We start from the raw sequence: 23,648 nt of genomic DNA on the forward strand, positions 1-23,648 counted from the left end.
ATCTCGACTTCAGTTTTGGTACAGATGTTGCTAAGAGCATAGGAGGCACATGTGAATTTTTTGAAAATGTTATATCCTATAGTTTTTTTGGAAATGCTTTTCAAAATGTTGCATTTGCGTCTCCATGGATAAAATATTAAACAAGGATACTCTTGTGACATATCTGGTAAAAGCCTGGCCAGTTCTGAGTGGAATTGTGGTGTTCCCATTTCTCCATCTTGGTTCTGGCCTGAGTTATAGGTAGAAACGTAAAGGCATACAATACTACAATTTAGCATTTTTTTCAAAACTTTGAAAATTTATAAAATACTAAAGTATATATTTTTTCCCTCACATTTTGCATTCTCTGACACACTATTACCAGAGAACAAAATATCGAAAGAATTACCGTAACAATATAGAGGAAAATTGAATTGGTTCAGTGGAAATGGAATGACCCAACAATGACCAAAGAAGACTGGTGCTTCCTTCTTCAAGTCTTCATTATAATTTCAAGGCTTTGTGCATAGAATATTGTCAGTACATACCATCTGAAAAGGGAAATTTCTTATTTTTTACTTATTGCTAATCAAGGGAATTTCATGCTTATGTGATCTACACAGCACAATCTGAATTTTAATACCTTGAGAAAAGGGTGTGTACACCCAAAACAGATGTAAGCCATCTTGGAATACAACCTTTCCAGTATAAAGCTAACAGTAGAACCATTTAAATGGACATATGGTGAAGGCCATGGATTATATGTTTCTAGGTACAGTTTGCATTTGTCTTTTCTAGGCTTTGTGAAGAAGTCCAGTGCTTATCTTTGAATATTCAGGATTGTCTCGCTACATCCTCTTCTCAGTCGCCTGCCAGCATAAAATTGTTACAGAAAGTTCTCGGCAGACCACTACCATTCAAGGTATTTCTAGTCAGTCCATGCATATAGTTATACTGAGCAACATAGAAACCTCAATACTCTCATATGCCCCATTATTTGCTTGTTTAAAATTTAGGATTTTAGGTGTCATTCATGTTCAGTGAATAAAAGTGTAGTTTTGTAGTCGCCCGCATGTAAATTATGGCGTTTTGGATTGTAATGTCGTTTGACTGTAAATACATCTTGAACATTAACGTTGGAAGGTAACCGAGCAAGGTCTACAAGGTTTTAAAGCAAAACGCTCTTCAGCCTTTTTATATGTTTTGCATTACTTTCCATTATCCTTTGCTCTTATACTTTCTAGCATGAACAATAGTTTTTCATACTTTTTTTTTTTCACTTTTCAATAAATGTTTTCAATTTGCATTTTTACCAAACAATTATCTGAACAATCCTATAAAGAAATGTCCCACTACTATTTGACCCCCTTTCAATCGCTTTTTTAAAGTACTTGCATTTCTTGCACTGCTTCTGAGTGCATCCTGGTGTGGATTCCATCTTTTTTTTTTACATGCTGGCACTACTTGCTATATACAACGTCCAATTCACCCCTCAATTAGGAACTGGATCTGACAGAATGAGTGGCACATGTCATTATGCCTCTGATGGGGACGGAGCCTTCTTTAAATGATTGACAGGTCACCTGAGCAGGCAAGCTTAGATGACAGACTTGACTGTCCTCTGTACTGACCCTGCCGATGCTTTAGAAAGCACATTGCAGCACTCGCTCTCCAAAGCATCGAATGCATTAGTACAGAGGATAGTAAAGTCTGTCATTGGAGCCTTCTGTTGTGAGGTGTGGACTGACCCTACTGATGCTTTGCAGCGTAGGTGCCAGACCCTTCAATTCACAATTTCTGCAATGTACTTTTTAATGACATCCACTATGCTGCAGATCTTGTTAATTGAAGGAGTCGGCGTTCCTTTTCATTGCCTGGATTAGTGAAGATCTGAGTGTGCGTACTCGGAAATCCTGTCAATCATTTAAGGCTGCTCCACTCCCATCAGGAGCAAAGTGACGTGCTCTTCTCTTTCCATCTGAATCCTCTGCCCAAATGAGGGTCGGATTGGACATAACAAACAAGTAGTGCCTACATGTCAACAAAGCATTACATTATGCACACCGGAATGCTTTCATAGAAGTAGTGCAAGTAATGAAAGTATATTAGCAAAGCAATTATGAAGAGTGAAAATATATGAAAGTGGGTCAAAAAATAGTGGAAAAACCGTTTAGTATCACCCTAACAATCTGTACCCGGACTGAGCATTAGCATCTATATAGATTTTTAATTACTGAATAGTTCTTTGATTGTCTTTGTGGTGTCAGAGAATTCTCTCTTGGTTTAATCTTTCACCTTTGCGTACAGGAGGATTGTGTAGTACATTGTGTGCAGAAGTTGAAAGCACTCGGTGCCCCTCTAAATGTCACAGACCTACGGCCAGTCAAACAAGACAGTACATGGCAGCTGGAGATGTGCAAGCTAAAAGCAGCTAGCTCAGCGTGGGAAGCAAAGTTCAACCTGCTGGAGGCTTGGGCCTCTGTTCTTCAAGCAAATCACCAAGAAGATATCAATGCTGGTAAAAAAAATAAATCTTTTCTGATTTAGATGTGTCATAACAAATATCCTAACGGTAGAAAAATCTATTCCTTGCTAAATCCCTTTGTAGTCTCTTGAGATTATGGATTATCTTACACAAAGTGATTGGATTCTCTAGTTTAACTTACTGCTGTTATTGCTGTACTTTACGATTTTCTGGACCTTTATGATCAGACCTTTTTATGTTTTAGTCACTTTCTCTAATTTAGATTTGTTTCTCTTTACTTAAGAAGTGACCCTAGATTATTTTTCTTATTTTAAGACAATCTTTTTGAGTCTGTGGAAATATTGAGATCACAAGTTAAGAAACAAGGTATTCTTCTTGGTCCTGGAGATGGGAGTCAAGAAGGGACTGTGTGCGCACCACTAAACCAAGAATGTTTGGCAAAGCTTTCAAGCCGCGTTCAAATGTGGCCTGGAATGGAGTACCTCATGCTTTTGTGGCAGTACAAAATGATTACTGACCTGCTGTCCCATTCTTACTATGTTAGGTGAGTATGTGACAACTCTTGGGAAACAGTATGTGCACAAATGTTATGTCTGTTGAGTTCTTCTTGATCTTCTCCTCTTCAGAAAAAACATACAGTCCGACCTAAACCAGTTGGTTGCATTTTGCCTGGAACATACGCCAGTGTCGGTAGAGCAGCTTCGAGCATTCAGCTTCCTTAGCAAGCAATCGGAGGTATCTCTGTTCTATTGTGTTTGGTATCATGTACAGTGGAAAGATCTTTTGTCTCTACAGCTGTGTTATGGAGCACTGAGACTATACATGATCTATTGAAATAATTGTGCACTTAAATTGTTTGTTTTTTTTTAATTGCAGATTAACTCTAGTGATGTTGCGTTATTGCGGTCAGAGTTGATCAGCAGTGTATTGTCATCTTTCTGGAATAGTACTGTTACCACTGACCCAGATTATTGGTCATCCTGGAAAGTACACACCTGCCCAGACGATGCAAATGTTCCCCAACCTCTCATGGAACTCTCTATGAAGGTTTGTAAAAAATGTACTGCACAACTCTATAAGGGTATGTGCACACGTTAAGTATTTGCTTCATTTTTGTCGTGTATTTTTTTCTTCTTCTGCAAAACGGAAGGATTTCCTAGTGCCAGCAAAGTATTTTTAATATCAGGCACGCATTGCTTATATTTTTCTTACTGCAGATTTGAAATCGTTTCAAATCTGTATGTTAATTGTTTCAGTGATTTTGTAACATTTTTCACCTATTCTAATAAATGGGAAAGACTCTTACTTTAGGATTTGCTGCCAATTTTTCCCCAATGTGTTGTATAAATTTGGTTGTAAAATCTTCAGTTTTTCTCAGATAATTAGAATGTATCTTATCCTAGAAGTTTTATGGTCTTATCATGCATTTCACCTACCCCCCATGCTTTCTCCTTACAAATTTCCCACCCTCCTCTCCATACTGTCTCCTCACACATCTCCTACCTTGTTCCTCACCATACTGTTTCCTCATACATATCCACCTCTTCATACTGTTGTCTCCTCACACTTTTTCCGTCCCTTAATAAAATGCCTGTGTCTTTTGCTCTTTTGGAGCAGTTACCTTGCTGCCTATGCAGTGCAGTTGTGATGTCAATAGCATCATCAGCTGACTTGATCACTCTGCTGACGTTGCCCTGACCCATATGTGCCAGAGGTCAGGACTTAAATTGGACTCGCGCTTGAAAGATGTGAGTAAAATTGAATTCAGTAAGCCTGCGGTTTACAGCTTCTCTGAACTGGCCGTCAGTTTGACAATCAGCTTGGAGAACAGTCAAATCCCACTCCTTTGTGACGGTAAAATGCCACTGTGCTAGGACATTTCTCAGACCACCACTCGACCCCTGCCGGCTGCACCCGAGGCAAATGCCCACCTCCCCTGCCCCATGCTACATACAACACTGGTTTGACGGGTGAAATCCTTAAGACCGATTCCCTTTAAATCATGCTTTTATGTATTTTGCTTAATACGTCTTTATCTTATTTTTCAGGGTCCTGGTATTTTAAACAGAGCTGTGTTGTCAAAATGCTTCTATGAAGTTCTGACAGGTTGCAGCAAGGCATTGTCATGTGATATGAATGAGCTTCCAGTCCTCCTGACTTCACGGGTGCGCCTTGGAGAAGGGGTTGAGAGACTTCAACAACTGCATGAAATCAGCTCCACTCTCTGGACAAATATGGCAATCTCTTCATTGGCAAATTTTAGGTATGGGACCATGGGGTCTGATTCATGACTTGCGTTTTGTTAAGTTATTTTTTAGTATTTTAGTGTTGATATTTTTTGTACCAGATTCTTCAAAATGTTGCAAGTGTTTATTTTTGCTAAAAAAAAAAAAAAAGGCTGCTGTTCATTTTTGTCTTTAACCTGGTTTACGACTTTTTTCTGCAAAAAGTTGCACATTCCGCTAGGTGGCACAAAAGTTGCGGAAACACTTCAAATGTAAAATCACTTCAATGGGGTGACCTAACTTTTTACAGTTGATGAATCGGCCGAAAACATCTGGGCATCCCAAACATCCACCAAGGGACGATCTTAAAAAAATAAATAAATAAATTAAGCAAGCACATGAATTTAAATATAAAAATGCAAATTAGAAGCGCAAATCGAAAATATACAAATACAAACTAAAAAAAAACCCATAACACTAAGGACCTGGTTAATTGCTGTATTTGCATTTTTTGTCTAAATTTTTGGTATATTTTGCTTATGTTTTGCCTTAACCAAATATTGCATTTACATATGCCAAGGATGGACTGTGACTATTTAATTTTTTTTTTTTTACAGAAACACCGATTCCAGACTTCAAGGCCTTGTGTGTTATCACCATTTTGTTGCTCTGAAAGACCTTGTACCAGAAAGTCTGCAAGAAGAATTTTTGCAATATTGTCACCATCTGCCACAGAAAGATGCTTCTGCATTTTACTATATTCAGGATATCCTAAGAGACTGGTCTAGTGAGGAAAGATTACCTGAAAACATTGTTAAGCTCTTACTGACATGCTTACAGCACTTTCATCCTGATGATGTTGATGAATCAGTTGAGGCCTCTGAAGCCGCACATCGTGGGCCTCTGTGGATTAATTTGGGTATACTGCAGATTCATCTTTGGCTTCCAGTAACTACTTTTGATCCAGCAGTGAAACGAAAATACAAGTTACAGTATGCAGAAGAAGAGGTAAATAAGTATAGGACTTATGCAAATGTGTAGGTGAGGGCTATATTGCAGCGCACATTCACCGAGCGCACAAGGAGAGCACTTGATGCATATGCAGAATTTTTCTATAGACCTCCATTTACTGATGGAACCAGATGTGGACATCTGTTGTATTGGTATATGTTTCTTAAATCAAGGTTTGAATGCTAGGTTTTCTGCTTTTGTAATGATTGGATTTTGAATAGAAAATAACTTTATGGGGAGGAAAAAATACATTTCTCCTTCGCCTCATTGGGGGACACAGACCGTGGATGTAAGCTGCTGCCACTAGGAGGCTGACCCTAAGTGATACAAAGCTAGCTCCTCCTGCAGTATACACCCTCCTGCTGGCTCTCAGCTAACCAGTTCTTGCTTAGTGTCTGTAGGAGGCACATGGGTCTGGTTCAGACCCCAATGTTTTTATTTTATTTTTTACTTTTCTGTAAATTTTTATTTTTTAATTAACAGAGTAAAGGTATGTGCACACGTTCAGGTTCAGGTAAAACCGCATTAGAAACTGCAGACATATGCATCCTATCATTTAGAATGCATTCTGCAATTTTTGTGCTGCGTTTTTTTCCGCGAAAAAAACGCATCGCGGTAAAGAAAGCAGCATGTTCATTAATTTTGCGGTTTTTTTTCTCGTTTTTTCCCCGCTATTCTATGCATTTGGAAAAAACGCAAGAAAAAACGCATCAAAAACGTGCAAAAAAAAACGCATCAAAAACGCAGAAAAAAACGCATGCGGATTTCTTCTTTCCTCATAGTTTGTAAGCTGCGAGCAGGGCCCTCATTCGTCTTGGTATCTATTTTGAACTGTGATTTCTGTTATGCTGTAATGTCTATTGTCTGTACAAGTCCCCTCTATAATTTGTAAAGCGCTGCGTAATATGTTGGCGCTATATAAATAATTATTATTATTATTCTGGCAGAAATGTCAGGTTTTTTTCAGGAAAATTTCTGCCAGAAATCCTGACGTGTGCACATAGCCTGAAGGGGGCGACGGATCCTTTCAAGGTTCCGATCTTCCCCGAACCATCAACAGGCGAGCACGGCGAGTATACCTCCCCGTACCCTCTCCTGCGAAGTGGGAAGCCAAGCCTGAGATCACTTCAGGGGCGACGGTTCCTTCGAGTCCCTATCTCCCCACACCAGCAGCAGGCGACCACATGGAGTTTCGCCTCTATGTATCCTCTCCTGGAGCCAGGCCTATAGCCGGACAACTGGCCCTGTGCAATCGGTAGCTGAACTCCATAAATGTACAGAGGCCTCTCTCTATGGCGTCCGAGCAGCCCCTGGCTTCGGCCGATATGTAGGCCGCATCCCGGGAGCCGCACCTGCACAATGGCGCACTAAGGTGGCTCCGCCCACCTTTTCTGGCGCTTCTTCCCTGGCACTGGAGCGATTGCTTCCCTCAGCAATGCTGGTATTGCTCACGCTGGCTACAGAAATTTAGGCCCCGGCTTGGGCCTATTCATGGAAGACACGAGGCTCCGCCCACATCACGTCTGTGGCCCGCCTCCCCCGAATTGGCGCCTCTCGCTCTCAGCGAGACTTAACCACCTCTGCAACTCCGGTGGCCATTTTGGTCCACCCTGCCGGCACACACACACACACACACACACACACACACACACACACACGCTGTGGTTTTGTATTAAAGGGGCGCAACGACTCTGCATCTGGGTAAGGAAGTACTGCTCTCTTCCCCTGCATTTTCCCCCTGTACTTAACATGACCAGTATTTCCTGCCACACGACCAGTATTCGCTGGTCTTAAAGGCACATGACCAATATTCCTGGCCTTAAAGGCGCATTTTCCTGAAGCCGAGTTCGAATCTCGGCTTCAGGAAAATGGCCGCCGCGATGTCCATCTGCGCACGCGCGGCATCCCGCGGCCATTTTCCTGAAGCCCCGGGAAGCAGGAGACTCCATCTGCGCACGCGTGGCCTCAGGAAGATGGCCGCGCCCGCCGAGAAACCGCTGAATAGCGGTGAGCGTGCTCTTTTTCTACAGCTGCGCAGTGCATTCGGCACTTGCGCATGCGAGAAGCACTACGCCACCAACGGGAACATAAGCAAGATGTGGGGGAGAATGACCACGCCCATCTGACCTGACCAGCCTGATTGACAGGCGAAAAAGGACACTTTTGTAAGGTATTTCGGCAGCATAGGTAGGGAATCAGGGGACAAAAAATACCCTATTGTAAAGCACAGCTCAGGCCCTATTTAACGGTATTTTTATCTCCTACTGAAAAAACGGGGTGACAGGTTCCCTTTAAGGGCACATGACCAGCATTCCTGGTCTTAAAGGCGCATGACCAGCATTACCCGGTCTTAAAGGCGCATGGCCAGTATTCCTGGTCTTAAAGGCACATGACCAGTATTACCTGGTAATAAAGGCACATGACCAGTATTCCTGATCTTAAAGGCACATGTCCAGTATTTCCTGGTCTTAAAGCCGTCGGCTAGCAGGGGCCGCAAGTATTCTAGAAACGTACACGCGCCTTGAAAAAGGAAGTTTCATTTCCTGATCCCTCACCAATGATTTGCTGAGAACAAGTCTCTGAATATGGATCGGATATTGCCTTGGTTCTGGATTCACCAGAACTTCAGAAAAGGATGGATTTGCCTATTTATATCATTAACCAATCTCTGTACATTGACGAGGACTTCGGTTCTACTCTAGATCACACAGTGTCCCTCATGAGGAACCTAAACTCCCTCGCAGAGCATCTGCCATTCACCTGGACATGAGTGTGTCCGGATAAGCGATCCACTGGACAGAAACCTCTGCAAGCGCGGTATTCTTTTTCAGCTAATATGCAAACTCGCGGGGTGCTCCCTCCCTAAGACGTGAGATGCCATGCCTGGTCTGATTCTTAAGGGCGACGGGTCCTTTTAAAGGACACCGATCTCCCCACACCATCAATAGACGAGCACACAGAGTGTCGCCTCCATGTATCCTCTTCTACAGCCAGGCCTAACGCCGGACAACTAGCCCTGTCCACCCAGGGACCTTAACTCTGTGGATGTACAGAGGCTCCTTTTTTTGGCGTCCGAACACCCCCTCTGCATCTCCACTATTTAGCAGATAATGCAAGAAGGCGGACGATCCCTTTGCACTTCCCTGTTAAGAGGATGGTGGATCGAGGGTTCATCATTTTAACTCTGCACAGTCAAAATAGTAAGAGACGGTTTTTCTTCCTTCTGCATGCAGCCTCGCATTCTGCCACTTGGCATTTTAACCGGGTAGAATCTCCTGTGGTATACCTACCAGTATCCCTCCCCGATGGGTCATCAATTAAAAATGCAACCGACTGTCAAATCTAGTTAGTTCTGTCTTGCGGCCTCCAGTTCAGCGCTCTACCCTCCCTTAGTCGCCGCATGTGTTGCTAGAGCAACGGTCTCTTGGTCAGAGACCTTAACTATTTTGATTTCCTATAGACCCAACCAGCAGTGGATCAGTTGTCCAGGACGGTCTAGATCTAAGGGATCTTGGTTCCAAAATGGGGACCGAAAAGTAAGACCGACCCTGAACCTCAAACTTCTACCAAGCTTGATAAGTTACCCCTTCTTCGGATGGAGTTTTCACGCTCAGCTATTACTTCAATGGAAAATGGGGGAGTTTCTGGCATCCACCGACATTCTGTATGCTTACCTTCACATTCCTATGTTTTTCCCTCTTCAAAATTCCTTCGCTTTCCCTTTCGCGAACAGCATTTTCAAATCACTACCTTGTCCTTCGGCCTTGCTACCGCACTCAGAGTGTTCGCAAGGGTTATGGGGCTGTCATGTTGCTCTTGCACCCTAGAGGCGTGGTCGTCCTGCCCTACCTGGACGACTTTCTAGCCGCTCCTTCAGCCCTGCGCTGAGTCGCCTATATCTCTTGCGATACCCTCTCTCTCCTGGGCTGGCAGCTAAACTTAGACAAGTTTTTTCCACTTTTCCAGCCCAGCAGATCCTTTTTGAGGATGATCCTGGATTATTCCAGAAGTTTTGTGATTCTCCCTTGAGACAAGGCCGTGGCCCTTCAACAGGGAGCTCACGCATTTGTTCACTCATTCCCTCATTCCATTTGATTTGCTAGGAGTGTTCTGAGGAAAATTGGTGACGACAATAGAAGTGGTTTCCTTCGCTCCTCTCGTTTTGTGCAGGTCAATCAGGCTTTCAGAGGGTAGTCCCTGAGCTCCTTCCTTATTCAGGGAAGATCCTTTCTCCCAGTTATTAGTGACTACCGATGCCAGTCCTCTCCTCCTGATCATTGTTCTGGGGGCCCGAACGGTACAGCTAGTTCTACAGCAGGTCCACTGCCTTCTGGCGGGTCACCCCATCCATTTCAATCGGACAATACCACGTCTGTGCCATACGTCAATGATCTAGCAGGTACCCACGGTCAGGCATCATGGCCGAGGTACCTCACATTCTCTGTTGGGCCACGATCTATCATCTGGTGATCTCGGCACTACACATCTCTGGTGTAAAACTCTGGGCGGCGGGCGCCGTCAGGGTCCCGCCTCATGTGAGTGGGAACTTCATCCGGAAGTCTTCCATCAGATCCGTCTTTGGAGCACTCCAGATGTAGGTCGGATGGAATCCAGACTGAACGCCAATTAAGTTCATGGTTCGGCCTCCAGGTCCAAAAGCCATCGCAGTGCATGCTCTGGTTCTTACATGGTACCAGTTTCTTTCACCCCTCTTCCACTACTTCCGAGATCTTTTTGCAAGCAGGAAGGGCCTCAGTGATCTTAGGAGATCCGCACTGACCATGTCAGGTTTTTTCTCGTTTGTTGAACTAGTATTTTTCCGTCTTAGTGCAACAAAACTGCAAATATGGACTTCCTCGCAGGGAGTCTTCACATGTGGTTCTTCCCTATCGCATACCATTAGATCTTTGGGACCTTAATGATCCTGGGAGTCTTACAGTAGACTGCTTTTGATCTGGACAGACTTTATTAGGGAGCATCGCCCTTTTTTCTCTGCGATCTCCTCATCCTGACGAGTCTTAGGAGCTAGCCGCTCTGTTCTTTCAGACCTTTTCCCTTATTACCATCAAGGCAAGGTTGTCTACAGGCAATCCCCATCCCTTGTTACCAAGGTGGTATTGTATTCCCACAGTTATGAGGGCATCGTTCTTCCCTCATCTCTTGGCACCAGTCCACATAACGGAATGGATTCCCCATATTCTGGATGAGGTGAGTGCTCTGAGTAGGTACATCTTAAGGACGGCATCCTTCCGAAGGTTGGATACTTTATTTGGGCTACCTCACTGTAAGAGGACTGCTTCCTGACGGTTACAGGAAGGGTTTAGCCTTTTCATCGGCCATGTTAGCTTGGTGGATTTGTTACACCATCCAGGAATCCTTCTATGTTAGATGTCCGCCTATCTCACTGTCTATCGAGGTTTCTTGGAATCTAGACACCAGGCGTCCTGCAAGCTTGCGGGTTTGTCCAGTATGCATGCATTCTTGAAGCACTATAATTCCCAGACTGCCACAGATGTGAGTCTGGGTAGGCGGACTCTGCAGGCCGCGGTGTCGCACTTGTAAGTAGCGGTTACACGGGGCCTGATCTGATGTTGTCCCCACCCAGGGACTGCTTTAGGACGTCCCATGGTCTGTGTCCCCCAATGAGGCGTAGGAGAAATGGGGATTTTTGTGTACTCACCGTAAAATCCTTTTCTCCGAGCCAATCATTGGGGGACACAGCCCCCACCCTATTATTAGCTTGTGCTTGTTTTATAATTTGACATGCTATACTCTCATATATATAATGTGACATGCTATATGCCCTTATGTTGTTATTGATCTCCTACTGCTTTTGCACCGAACTGGTTAGCTGAGAGCCAGCAGGAGGATGTATACTGCAGAGGAGGAGCTAATTTTCTTTGTATCACTTAGTGTCTGCCTCCTAGAGGCAGCAGCATACACCCATGGTCTGTGTCCCCCAATGATTGGCTCGGAGAAAAGGATTTTACAGTGAGTACACAAAAATCCCTATTTTTGTTACTTGCCTTTAAAATAGTTGACCTACCATTTAAAAAGCTAACCCAAAAGTGTTACCTTTCAAACACTGGAAAGTGTTAACCAGTTTGTATATGTAGTAGAAGCAACCAAAAGGTAAACAGAAAATCAACATCTAAGCACATGAGGCACCCTCCCAGTAAAACCAGAAATATCCCAAATTAAGTACAGAGAAATAACTTGTTGGCAGTTGTGCCTCCCAATAAACTCAGTGGGAAAGGAATTTTACAGGTGACACAACACAACAGTACTTTTTTTTTCCACCCATGTTATGTGGTGGGGTGGAGTGTACAGAAAACAGTAGGCTATCATAGAGCATTGCCATGGTGGGGGAGCAAAATAAACAGGGCCCAAGTGGTTTTCTGATCCACTACTAATACGGGATGCCAAAGAGTGCATACTATCATGGTTAATATAGGAGTGGCAAAAAGACCTGACAAAGTCTTCTATAAGCGATAACTATCCAAGCTGGTGTCAAAAAGACAGATTTCTAGACAGGAGAAGGTATTTCTCTTCACACTGGCAGGAAGAAGACTTCTAGGCCTTGAGGTGTAAATGTTTTTTTTGCCTTTAGTATGTACCTTCTTATTCATTGAAACAACAAGACTTCAGGACATTAGTTTCAACAATATTACCCCCAGATGTAGAAACTTTGAAAAGATGGAAGACTAAACTCCAAGAGACTGGTTCATTGATCAATACGAAGCCCATAGGAAAGTTGGTATGTGCAATCTTGTGAAGATTATGCAGTGAAGTATTTGGAAGAATTGGCTTTAGGAATGCCTCATCTGGAGAGTACATTGTACATGCCAGCAGAGGAACAATGATGGATAATCCAAAGAGTCTAAAGATTTGGCCAAAGGGCCAGAATTACTCAATGAAGTGGGAAGGTGTGATACTATGTTTATGGTATGGCCGCCATGGAAGACAAGCTCAGGGATGCTATTATAATCTGTACTGTTGGTAGGACTTGTCCTGCTGTGGGTGAGGAAATTGGCACCTATGTCCAGGATAGTTTTAGAGCTGTCCATGTTTTTGAAACAGAAGGTGACCATTACCAGAATATTGTTTTCCCTGTATTAAACTGAAATCCCACTAGACCAAAAAAGTCTTTGTTCATAGTAACAACACTAGCTGCCGGAGCTCAGAGAAGCACCACAATCTGAAAAGATTTGAATTCAAAAGCAGAGGAAACACTGCTGGAAGTGCATTGAACAGCAAGGTGGATTGCTGCTGAGGGGAAAAAGAAAAAAAAAATCTTTTACATCTTCAGCTTAGCGAGTGTGAATGAGCTGAGTGTGACCTGAGCGTAAGTGTGAACGGCGGTAAGTGTGACTTGTGATTCAGTGACTTTGGATTCAGGGAGTTTCCAAGGGAAGAATTACTGAATTGCTGTCTGTGTTTTATTGATACTTTGCTTTTATTTTTTATTTAACTTTTCTGTCTGGTGCAATCCCCATTAGGAAATGTGCTCCACTGTTGTTAATGCCATCCAGTGCACGTCTTGCCACATGTATGCAGTCCTTGATCAGCCGGTCGAGGGTGCATACTGCTGTGCGAGATGTGAGCATGTTATGCATTTGGAAGCCCAGATTCTGGATCTAAATGTGCAGCTGGCAACACTGAGATCCATAGACAATATGGAAAAGTCTTCTGCTTACTGAGCAGACGCTCAATGGGATAGATGAGGTGGGGGATGGTAGGACGGAGCTGCAGGACAGTAGAGTAACAAGCTGGGTGACAGTTAGAAGGCCGGGTAGAAGGAAGAGTGCGGGTAGAAGGAAGAGTGCCAGGGAGGCTAGTCCTGATCTGGCACATCCCAATAAGTTTGCTAAGTTGGCAGATGAGGGAGGTACCAGTACAGGGGTAGCACTGCTGCAGCCAGGCATGTCCTCTGAAAGCCGGAGGAATGACTGCTACAGTAAGGAGGGAAATAGGAGAGCAGGGCAGGCCAGACAGGTGCTGGTAGTGGGGGACTCAATTATTAGGGGAACAGATAGGGCAATCTGTCACAAAGACAGGGATCGTCAAACGGTGTACTGCCTACCTGGCGCTCGAGTCAGACACATCGCTGATCGGTTGGACAGATTACTGGGAGGGGCTGGTGAGGACCCAGCGGTCATGGTGCACATTGGCACAAATGACAAAGTTAGAAGTAGGTGGAAGGTCCTTAAAGATGATTTCAGGGAATTAGGCTGCAAGCTGAAAGCAAGGACCTCCAACGTGGTATTTTCTGAAATACTGCCTGTACCACGTGCCACGTAAGAGAGGCAATGGGAGATTAGGGAGGTTAATAAGTGGCTCAAGAATTGGTGTAGGAAGGAGGGGTTTGGGTTCCTGCAGAACTGGGCCGACTTCTCAGTTGGCTACAGGCTCTACGCTAGGGACGGGCTGCACCTCAATGGGGAGGGTGCAGCTGTGTTGAGGGAGAAAATGGCTAGAAGGTTGGAGGAGTGTTTAAACTAAGGATTGGGGGGAGGGTATTCATTTTATAGGAGGGGAAGATAGTGCAGATAGAGACCTGGGCACAAATAAGGAAGTTGGGGGTGGCGGTGGCATGGAGGGTGGGGTTAGAACAGTTAATTATTTAAGAAAGAATAGGTACAGAGAGGAACATCAAGTGCATGTATACTAATGCCAGAAGCCTTGCCAACAAAATGGACGAATTAGAACTAATGTTGTTGGAGCATAATTATGACATGGTGGGGATATCTGAAACATGGCTGGATGAGAGCCATGACTGGGCTGTTAACTTGCAGGGTTATAGTCTGTTCAGAAATGACCGAATGGATAGGCGAGAGGGAGGGGTATGTCTATATGTAAAATCATCCTTAAAACTCATCCTGCGTGATAATATAGGTAAATCTAATAAAAATGTAGAGTCCTTGTGGGTGGAGATAAGGGGAGAGGGAAAAATAATAAATTACTGATAGGGGTTTGTTATAAATGTCCAAAAATAATGGAAGCAATGGAGAATATCCTCGTAAAGCAAATAGAAGAAGCTGAGACTCAAGGAAAAGTCATTATTATGGGGGACTTCAACTACCCTGAACTAGATTGGGGAACAGAAATCTGCAGTTCCAGCAAAGGCAATCGGTTTTTGACAACTATGAGAGACAATTACCTTTCACAACTGGTTCAGGACCCAACAAGAAGGGGGGCACTGCTAGAACTAATATTAACCAACAGGCCAGACCACATATCAAATATAAGGGTTGGGGGTCACTTAGGGAATAGTGATCACAAAATAATACGTTTTCATGTATCCTTTAATAAGATGTGTAGTAGTGGGGTGACAAGGACACTAAACTTCAGGAGGTCAAATTTCCAACGGATGAGAGATGATCTTGGTGCAATTAACTGGGACGATATCCTGAGACATAAAAATACACAAAGATAATGGGAGACGTTTATTAGCATCCTAGATAGGACCTGTGCACAGTATATACCGTATGGTAATAAACATACTAGAAATAGGAGGAAACCAATATGGCTAAATAGAGCTGTAAGGGGAACAATAAGTGGCAAAAAGAAAGCATTTAGAGAATTAAAGGAAGTAGGTAGTGATGAGGCATTAAATAAATACAAAAAATTAAATAAATTCTGTAAAAAGCAAATCAAGGCAGCAAAGATGGAGACAGAGAGACTCATTGCCAGAGAGAGTAAAAAAATCCCCAAATATTCTTTAACTACGTAAATAGTAAGAAACTAAAAAATGATAGTGTTGACCCCCTTAAAAATAGTCTGGGTGAAATGGTGGATGAGGAAAAAGCCAATATGCTAAATGACTTTTTTTCATCAGTATTTACACAAGAAAATTCCATGGCAGACAATATGATCAGTGATAACAAAAATTCCCCATTAAGTGTCACCTGCTTAACCCAGCAGGAAGTACATCGGCGTCTAAAAATCACTAAAATGGACAAATCTCCGGGCCCGGATGGGATACACCCCCGAGTACTGCAGGAATTAAGTACAGTCATTGATAGACCATTATTTTTAATCTTTAAAGTCTCCATAATAACAGGGTCTGTACTACAGGACTGGCGTATAGCAAATGTGGTGCCAATATTCAAAAAGGGGACAAAAACTAAACTCTGTAATTATAGGCCAGAAAGCTTAACCTCTACTGTGGGTAAAGTCCTGGAGGGCATTCTAAGGGATGCTACACTGGAGTATCTGAAGAGGAATAACCTCATGACCCAGTATCAGCACGGCTTTACTAGGGACCGTTCATGTCAGACTAATCTGATCAGCTTCTATGAAGAGGTAAGTTCCGGACTGGACCAAGTGAACCCAGTGGATGTAGTGTATATGGACTTTTCAGAAGCTTTTGATACGGTGCCACACAAAAGGTTGATGCATAAAATGAGAATAATGGGGATAGGGGAAAATATGTGTAAGTGGGTTAAGAGCTGGCTCAGGGACAGGAAACAAAGGGTGGTTATTAATGGAGCACACTCGGACTGGGTCGCAATTAGCAGTGGGGTACCACAGGGGTCAGTATTGGGCCCTCTTCTTTTTAACATATTTATTAATGACCTTGTAGGGGTCATTCAGAGCAGAATTTCAATATTTTCAGATGACACTAAACTCTGCAGGGTAATCAATACAGAGGAGGACAATTTTATATTACAGGATGATTTATGTAAACTAGAAGCTTGGGCTGATAAATGGCAAATGAGCTTTAATGGGGATAAATGTAAGGTCATGCACTTGGATAGAAGTAATAAGATGAATAACTATGTGCTTAATTCTAAAACTATGGGCAAAACTGTCAATGAAAAAGACCTTGGGTGTATGGGTGGATGACAAACTCATATTCAGTGGCCAGTGTCAGGCAGCTGCTACAAAGGCAAATAAAATAATGGGATGAATTAAAAGAGGCATAGATGCACATGAGGAGAACATAATTTTACCTCTATACAAGTCACTAGTTCGACCACACTTAGAATACTGTGTACAGTTCTGGTCTCCGGTGTATAAGAATGACATAGCTGAACTAGAGCGGGTGCAGAGAAGAGCGACCATGGTTATTGGAGGACTGGGGGGTCTGCAATACCAAGATAGGTTATTACACTTGGGGCTATTTAGTTTGGAAAAACGAAGACTATGGGGTGATCTTATTTTAATGTATAAATATATGAGGGGACAGTACAAAGACCTTTCTGATGATGTTTTTAATCATAGACCTGAGACAGGGACAAGGGGGCATCCTCTACATCTGGAGGAAAGAAGGTTTAAGCATAATAACAGACGCGGATTCTTTACTGTAAGAGCAGTGAGACTATGGAACTCTGCCGTATGATGTTGTAATGAGTGATTCGGTACTTAAATTTAAGAGGAGATTGGATACCTTTCTGGAAAAGTATAATGTTACAGGGTATATATACTAGATTCCTTGATAGGGTGTTGATCCAGGGAACTAGTCTGATTGCCGTATGTGGAGTCGGGAACAAATTTTTTTCCCCAAAGTGGAGCTTACTCTTTGCCTCATGGGGTTTTTTTGCCTTCCTCTGGATCAACATGTTAGGGCATGTTAGGTTAGGCTATGGGTTGAACTATATGGACTTAAAGTCTTTCTTCAACCTTAATAACTTTGTTACTATATAGTGGTATCCAAGAAACCTACTGTTGAAAGAGAATTTGATCACCATCTGCAGTGATTCCATCCAAAGGTATCAACCCATGACCAAAATAAAAAGTATTGAGGTACTTAAGGGTAAGGCTGCTTGTCAGGTTCTTCTTGGGGACCAGAAAAATGGAGAAAAACGCCAAAGGCATGGAAACCCATGTTTCAGAGATGTGACTCAAACAAGAGTGTAGAAAATAAGAGCCTGCCCAGTATACAAATAGCATAAATAATTAGAAAAAAGGAGTCCAAACGCTGCCAAATAGATCAATAAAATATTTCAAACATTTATTAAGTAGTAACATACAATCAAAAGAGCAATAGGTAAAATTCTATCATACATATAGGGTTACTTATGTGAAGGGTACAGATAACAATCACATACCACACCAAAAAGCTAGTACGACTTAAGGTCCAAGGTTCAAAGCGTAAGACAAGTCTATCAAAAGTGAAAAAAACCCTCATTCAGTCCCACTGGGAACCTATGTGAAAATAACTGTCACAGACGGTATACAGGACTGGACCTTACCCATGTCAGTCGTGGTGTGGATGTGAGGATTGCCAGCCCCTACGCGCGTTTCGCATAGGCTTCTTCGGGGGGCCGTACAGCGTGTGTCACTACCCGGATTTTATAATGCTACCACACCTGGAAATCATTGCGGAGACGTGTATATTGCGCATGCGCTACCGTCGTCAGCGCCGGAACTAGCATCATCGCACGACTTCCCGAGCGCTGCGAGACGCCAGAGAAGCCAAAACCATGGCAACCATGACAACCCCGCCTCACCCAATGGGCGCCGGCAAAGATGCACCGTCACGCCAACGTCACAGGCATGCGCACACGTCCCCACAGTACCTACGAACACAGAAGCAGGTCAGTGTTGCGCTCAATATGAAGTGATGAGCAATGCATATACAACAAAAGTGCGAAGTGTTGTGCAAACTAATATATAGATCATAAGAGCAGGTATATTTAATAGACATACATGCTTCATATGCAAATGAATCATATAGATTAATGCGCTGTATATAGCTCACTAAAGTGCAAAGTGCTGTGCAGACAATATATAATCACAAACAAATCCATATTTTAGACACATATGCTTCACATATACACAAATAATAATAATAACAGTACTTAAGCAAAATACAACAACGAATATTAAGTACAGTGTATGAAAAACGTGATCCAGATATCCACATATTGATGTGAGGAAATTATTGCTGCTTTCATGGTCATATTCCACGGTGAGGTAGACATTGGTCATAAGATAGTCCCATACTAGATAACTAAAAGTAAAGATAAAAAGACAGAATATGAATATAACACTACACGGACACACACAGACTTAAAAACCAAGTCCAGATACCATGATTAAACGAGACTAGAAGAAAGAGGCAAAACTAATTTGCTCATTGAGCCCAAAGGGAACCAGTGTATTAAGAACCGTGATCCACCTGCATTCTCGCTGAAAGAGAAGGCGTTTAATATCACCACCTCTTATACCAGCATGGATCCTGTCAATCCCCCACACTTTAAGATCATTCGGATTACAATTGTGTTTCTCACGGAAATGTCTCGGGATCGTTTTCAAATTACCCACCTCACTTTCATTTTTGGCTGCCATAATCTCTCTCACGTGTTCGCGTGTTCTCACACGCAATTCACGTGAGGTCAGTCCCACATAGACTAGATCGCAAGTACATTTTGCGTAGTATATAACATACGTGCTTTTACAAGAAATATATTCTCTGATTTTAAAATTTTGCGACCCGTCCGAGGACATAAAAGATGTTGCTCTCTGATGATTTTGGCACGCCAAACAGTCCATACATGGGAAGAAACCTGTCCTTGAGTTTTTATTCCCAAAAATGGTGGGGGATTTTGCCACATAGTGACTTTTGACTAGTATGTCACGTAAATTTTGACTCCGTCTGGCCGTCATGAGTGGGTTAATTGATAGATGCTGACTGAGGACAGGGTCCGTTTTCAAGACTGGCCAGTGTTTGGACAAGACAGACCTTATTTCATCCCAGTTTGCATTAAACGTGGTGATGAACCTAGTTCCTTCTTGCTGTCCATTTATTCCTGTCCTCTTATTTCCAGACGTGTGTTTCAATTGGTCCTGGGATAAAAGAGAGGTCCTATTTGTTTGCTTGGCTCTTTTGTAGCCTTTTTTAATGCATCTTTTGCTGTACCCACGCTCACTGAATCTCTCCCCAAGGTCCACAGCCAGTATACAAATAGGCCTGAGTGAGAGCTGACCTGCATGCAAGGGAGGGTTTGCCTGAACCCATTAAGAAGTATAAAGGTACCTTCACACTGAACAACTTTCCAACGAGAACGACAGCGATCCGTGACGTTGCAGCGTCCTGGATAGCGATCTCGTTGTGTTTGACACGCAGCATCGGTCAGGATCCTGCTGTGACATTGCTGGTCGTTGCTGAAAGTCCAGAACTTTATTTGGTCGTCAGGTCGGCGTGATTTGTCATGTTTGACAGCAAAAGCAACGATGCCTGCAATGTTTTTCCTTGGAGCGAACAACCAGCGAGAACGATAAGTACGTCACTGGATCGCTCCTGCATCGTTCACCTGTAACAGTGTTCGACGTCTCCTAGCGACCTAAACAGCGACGCTGCAGCGATCGGCATCGTTGTCTATATCGCTGCAGCGTCGCTTAATGTGATGGTACCTTTACAGTGTTGCTTCTTTTGCCACTGTCTGCCTATTTTGAGCTTACCCTGGAAGAAGGAACAACAGAAACACTGAGCGACCCTTAAGGTACCGTCACATTAAGCGACGCTGCAGTGATATAGACAACGATGCCAATCGCTGCAGCGTCGCTGTTTAGTCGTTGTGTGGTCGCTGGAGAGCTGTCAAACAGACAGCTCTCCAGCGACCAACGATGCCGAAGTCCCCGGGTAACCAGGGTAAACATTGGGTTGCTAAGCGCAGGGCCGCGCTTAGTAACCCGATGTTTACCCTGGTTACCATTGTAAATGTAAAAAAAAAAAAAAAACACTACATACTTACATTCCAGTGTCTGTCACGTGCCCTGCCGTCAGCTTCCCGCACTGACTGTGTCAGCGCCGGCCATAAAGCAGAGCACAGCGGTGACGTCACCGCTGTGCTCTGCTTTACGGCCGGCCGGCGCTGACACAGTGCAGGGAAGCTGACGCCGGGGGACGCGACAGATACTGGAATGTAAGTATGTAGTGTTTTTTCTTTTTTTTACATTTACAATGGTAACCAGGGTAAATATCGGGTTACTAAGCGCGACCCTGCGCTTAGTAACCCGATGTTTACCCTGCTTACAAGTGAACACATCGCTGGATCGGCGTCACACACGCCGATTCAGCGATGTCAGCGGGTGATCCAGCGACGAAATAAAGTTCTGGACTTCTAGCTCCGACCAGCGATGTCACAGCAGGATCCTGATCGCTGCTGCATGTCAAACACAACGATATCGCTATCCAGGACGCTGCAACGTCACTGATCGCTATCGTTATCGTTCTAAAGTTGCTCAGTGTGAAGGTACCTTTATACTTTCAGGTAACAATGGACTTAGGAGGCTCTGTTCCACTTTATCTTTTTTTTTCTGCAGGGTATAAGAGCATGATTTTATCAACACCATTGTTCCTCCCCACTTGTGGATTAAAAGGAGATTGTTCTCTCAATTTCCCGTCGCTATGCGTCTGCCCGACTTACCAACGGACGTTGTGAAATAAATGCACAACGGGGGCAGCGGATGCAGTTTTTCAACGCATCCGCTGCCCCATTGTAATGTCTGGGGAGGAGGGGGTGAAATTTCGGCTGCGCATGCGCGGTCGGAAATGGCGGACGCAAAGCACAAAAAAAGTTACATGGAACTTTTTTTTGTGCTGACGGTCCGCCAAAACACAACAAATCCGTCGTATGACGGATGCGACGTGTGGCCGTACCTCGCAATGCGTCACTAATGCAAGTCTATGGAGAAAAAACGCATCCTGCGAGCAACTTTGCAGGATGCGTTTTTTCTCCAAAACGACGCATTGCGACGGACAGCAAACGACACAAGTGTGAAAGTAGCCTTAACTAATAAAAGCTGATGAAACTTAAAAAGCTGCGAGGTCTGCATTCTACCAACACTAAATTCGATAGAATTAATGTCTGACTCATTCTGCCAGCAGGCTTGGGTGTCACAATAATAGCAACAAAAAAAAACATAATATGCAAATAGGGGGTTGATCATCATGTGCCATGTTAAATTGAGCAATGAGTTTGGTACTAAGGATACTTGCATTTTGGACATATTTGCTGTGAATATACCCCACACCTCAGATCCTAAGCAATGCAAAGGTTAAAATGTGCAGTAAATAATTTGACCTATAAATTGACAGGCTGGCAGGTGTCAAGTCCACAGCACTTAGCATTTTATGCCATAGGTTTTCTGCCCAGCATGTGAGAGAGAGGTCATAAAATCCCATCCACAACATTGGCACTGGAATTTATGTATTTTGCATGTGGAAAATGGATGCAGATTTGTGTAGGTTTAAATTTACTATAATATTCCTTTGTGTTTTAACAGTATTGTAATTGTTTTCTCCTGTAATATATGTTAATGTATTAAGACTAAATATCCATTTTTTTATTTTTTAGCTGCATGAATTAGAGCTTGAGTGGAAGACGCGGAATTTGTCATGTAGCCTTCTTACTGGACAAGAGCTTAGCGATGATGCATTGAAAAAGCATAATCATCCACATATAAGGTGAGCCTGTGATCTCTGACCATTTAACCCCCTACATCCTGGGCACACATTCCACACTCTCACAGTGGAAGAAATGGTGGAAAAATCCAACAGCCGCCAAAAGCATCACATTAATTTGGATATGGCGAAAACCAAAGACAAACACTTGTTAAGACTAAGAGTCTGTAGACCCGATGTCCACCATGTTATATCTATACGGTCTTCATTTTTTCTTTGTTATTAGCTATACTTAAATGTGTTGTTTTATTTATTTTTTTGCGGGTACTGGATTTTTCCATTATTTCTTCAATGGTTTCAGCTCAGGAGCCAGCTACATACCTCCATGCACCACGCCTGGCTTCAATATGTCTTCTACACCTTTGAGCTGATGAACTGCCCCCAGATTACAAACTACATACATTATTAAATGGGTATCTTGGTCTGATTGATGTCAGAATAGCTGTGTAGCCCTGCTTGAAAGTAGTTTTTTATTTGCATTCAATGAGTATTACCCTGACTTCAAATAGAAGGGGAAAAAAAGGGAAAAAAAACATGCTTTATCTTTAGTAGCTGGATTATGCAGCAATTCTTATGTGGACTTTTAAAGTGCACCAGCATCCAAGAGATCCAATATAAGAGATCATTATTGTTATGATAATTTATGCAGCTTGAATTAATATCTGGTGGCGGCATGTTGACTAGGCTGGGCACTTGCACAAAACCTGAATCAGGCACTCAAAAAAATTATCTTATATATTTAAGAACTCATTGAAAGTTTTTTAAAATTACTCTATTTCTCCACAGGTCTTTGCTACAAAGAATTCAGAAACTGAAAGCATTCATCTATGATCTTTCCAAAAAGCAGGCCTACCGCCCCACAAGTCCAACGTACAACACCCTGCACCAGGACATTCATAACTACCTCAACAGCATTGGCAAGATGTCTTCTATCCAGGATTTTTCTACACGTCTTCTTAAAGCCCTCAGCGGGAAGGCTACAAAGTCACGGCAAGGTATGCTCAACCTGCTGTCTGAAGAGGTCACGTGGCAACGATCCCAACAACAATTCCGGAAGCGTCTTTCAGAGGAGTATTCCCTTTATCCAGATATAGTAATTCCTCTTCAAGCTGCCATTTTGCAAGTGCAACATGGCATGAGGGTAATAGCCTCTGAGCTCTACGTCACAATGAACAGTGCTTTAATTTCGCCCCCCAAAATAACAAGTATAATTTCCTCGCTTCTTGCTTTTCCATCGACATCTGAAGCATTTCCAACGTATTTTTCACACGCCGACAGTTTGTGTTCCGTTGGTTCCCTTGACATTCTGAAAAGCCTTAAAAAACTGTCTCAAAAATATCCCTGTAAAGACCAAACACCCCAAGCGAAGGATTTAAGTTGTTGCCTAACTAAGGAGCAGCTGCTTGTCAATGGTTTACTCTACCTGCGCTGCCATATTCTTTCCAAAGGGGAAATGGAAGAAAAGTCTCTGAAGCTTTTCAGGCACATATGTCAGGTCAGTGTTTTACTTTTTAAGCTTGTGTTTTTTTTTTTT

The 23,648-nt window shown here is 43.1% G+C and overlaps 1 protein-coding gene across 1 annotated transcript in view; it reads left to right on the forward strand.

Moving 5' to 3' along the window:
* Positions 1-23,648, forward strand: part of MDN1 (midasin AAA ATPase 1) — a 335,477-nt gene that overhangs the window by 217,486 nt on the left and 94,343 nt on the right. Inside the window, exons 55-63 of the mRNA XM_069726361.1 lie at positions 778-901; positions 2,287-2,497; positions 2,780-3,008; positions 3,091-3,199; positions 3,341-3,511; positions 4,513-4,727; positions 5,307-5,697; positions 22,008-22,117; positions 22,901-23,609. Coding sequence (XP_069582462.1) covers positions 778-901; positions 2,287-2,497; positions 2,780-3,008; positions 3,091-3,199; positions 3,341-3,511; positions 4,513-4,727; positions 5,307-5,697; positions 22,008-22,117; positions 22,901-23,609 — 2,269 coding nt within the window. The remainder of the gene's footprint in view (positions 1-777; positions 902-2,286; positions 2,498-2,779; positions 3,009-3,090; positions 3,200-3,340; positions 3,512-4,512; positions 4,728-5,306; positions 5,698-22,007; positions 22,118-22,900; positions 23,610-23,648) is intronic.

The sequence above is a fragment of the Ranitomeya imitator genome, chromosome 5 (assembly GCF_032444005.1).
Source record: "Ranitomeya imitator isolate aRanImi1 chromosome 5, aRanImi1.pri, whole genome shotgun sequence".
NCBI classification, from domain to species: domain Eukaryota; kingdom Metazoa; phylum Chordata; class Amphibia; order Anura; family Dendrobatidae; genus Ranitomeya; species Ranitomeya imitator.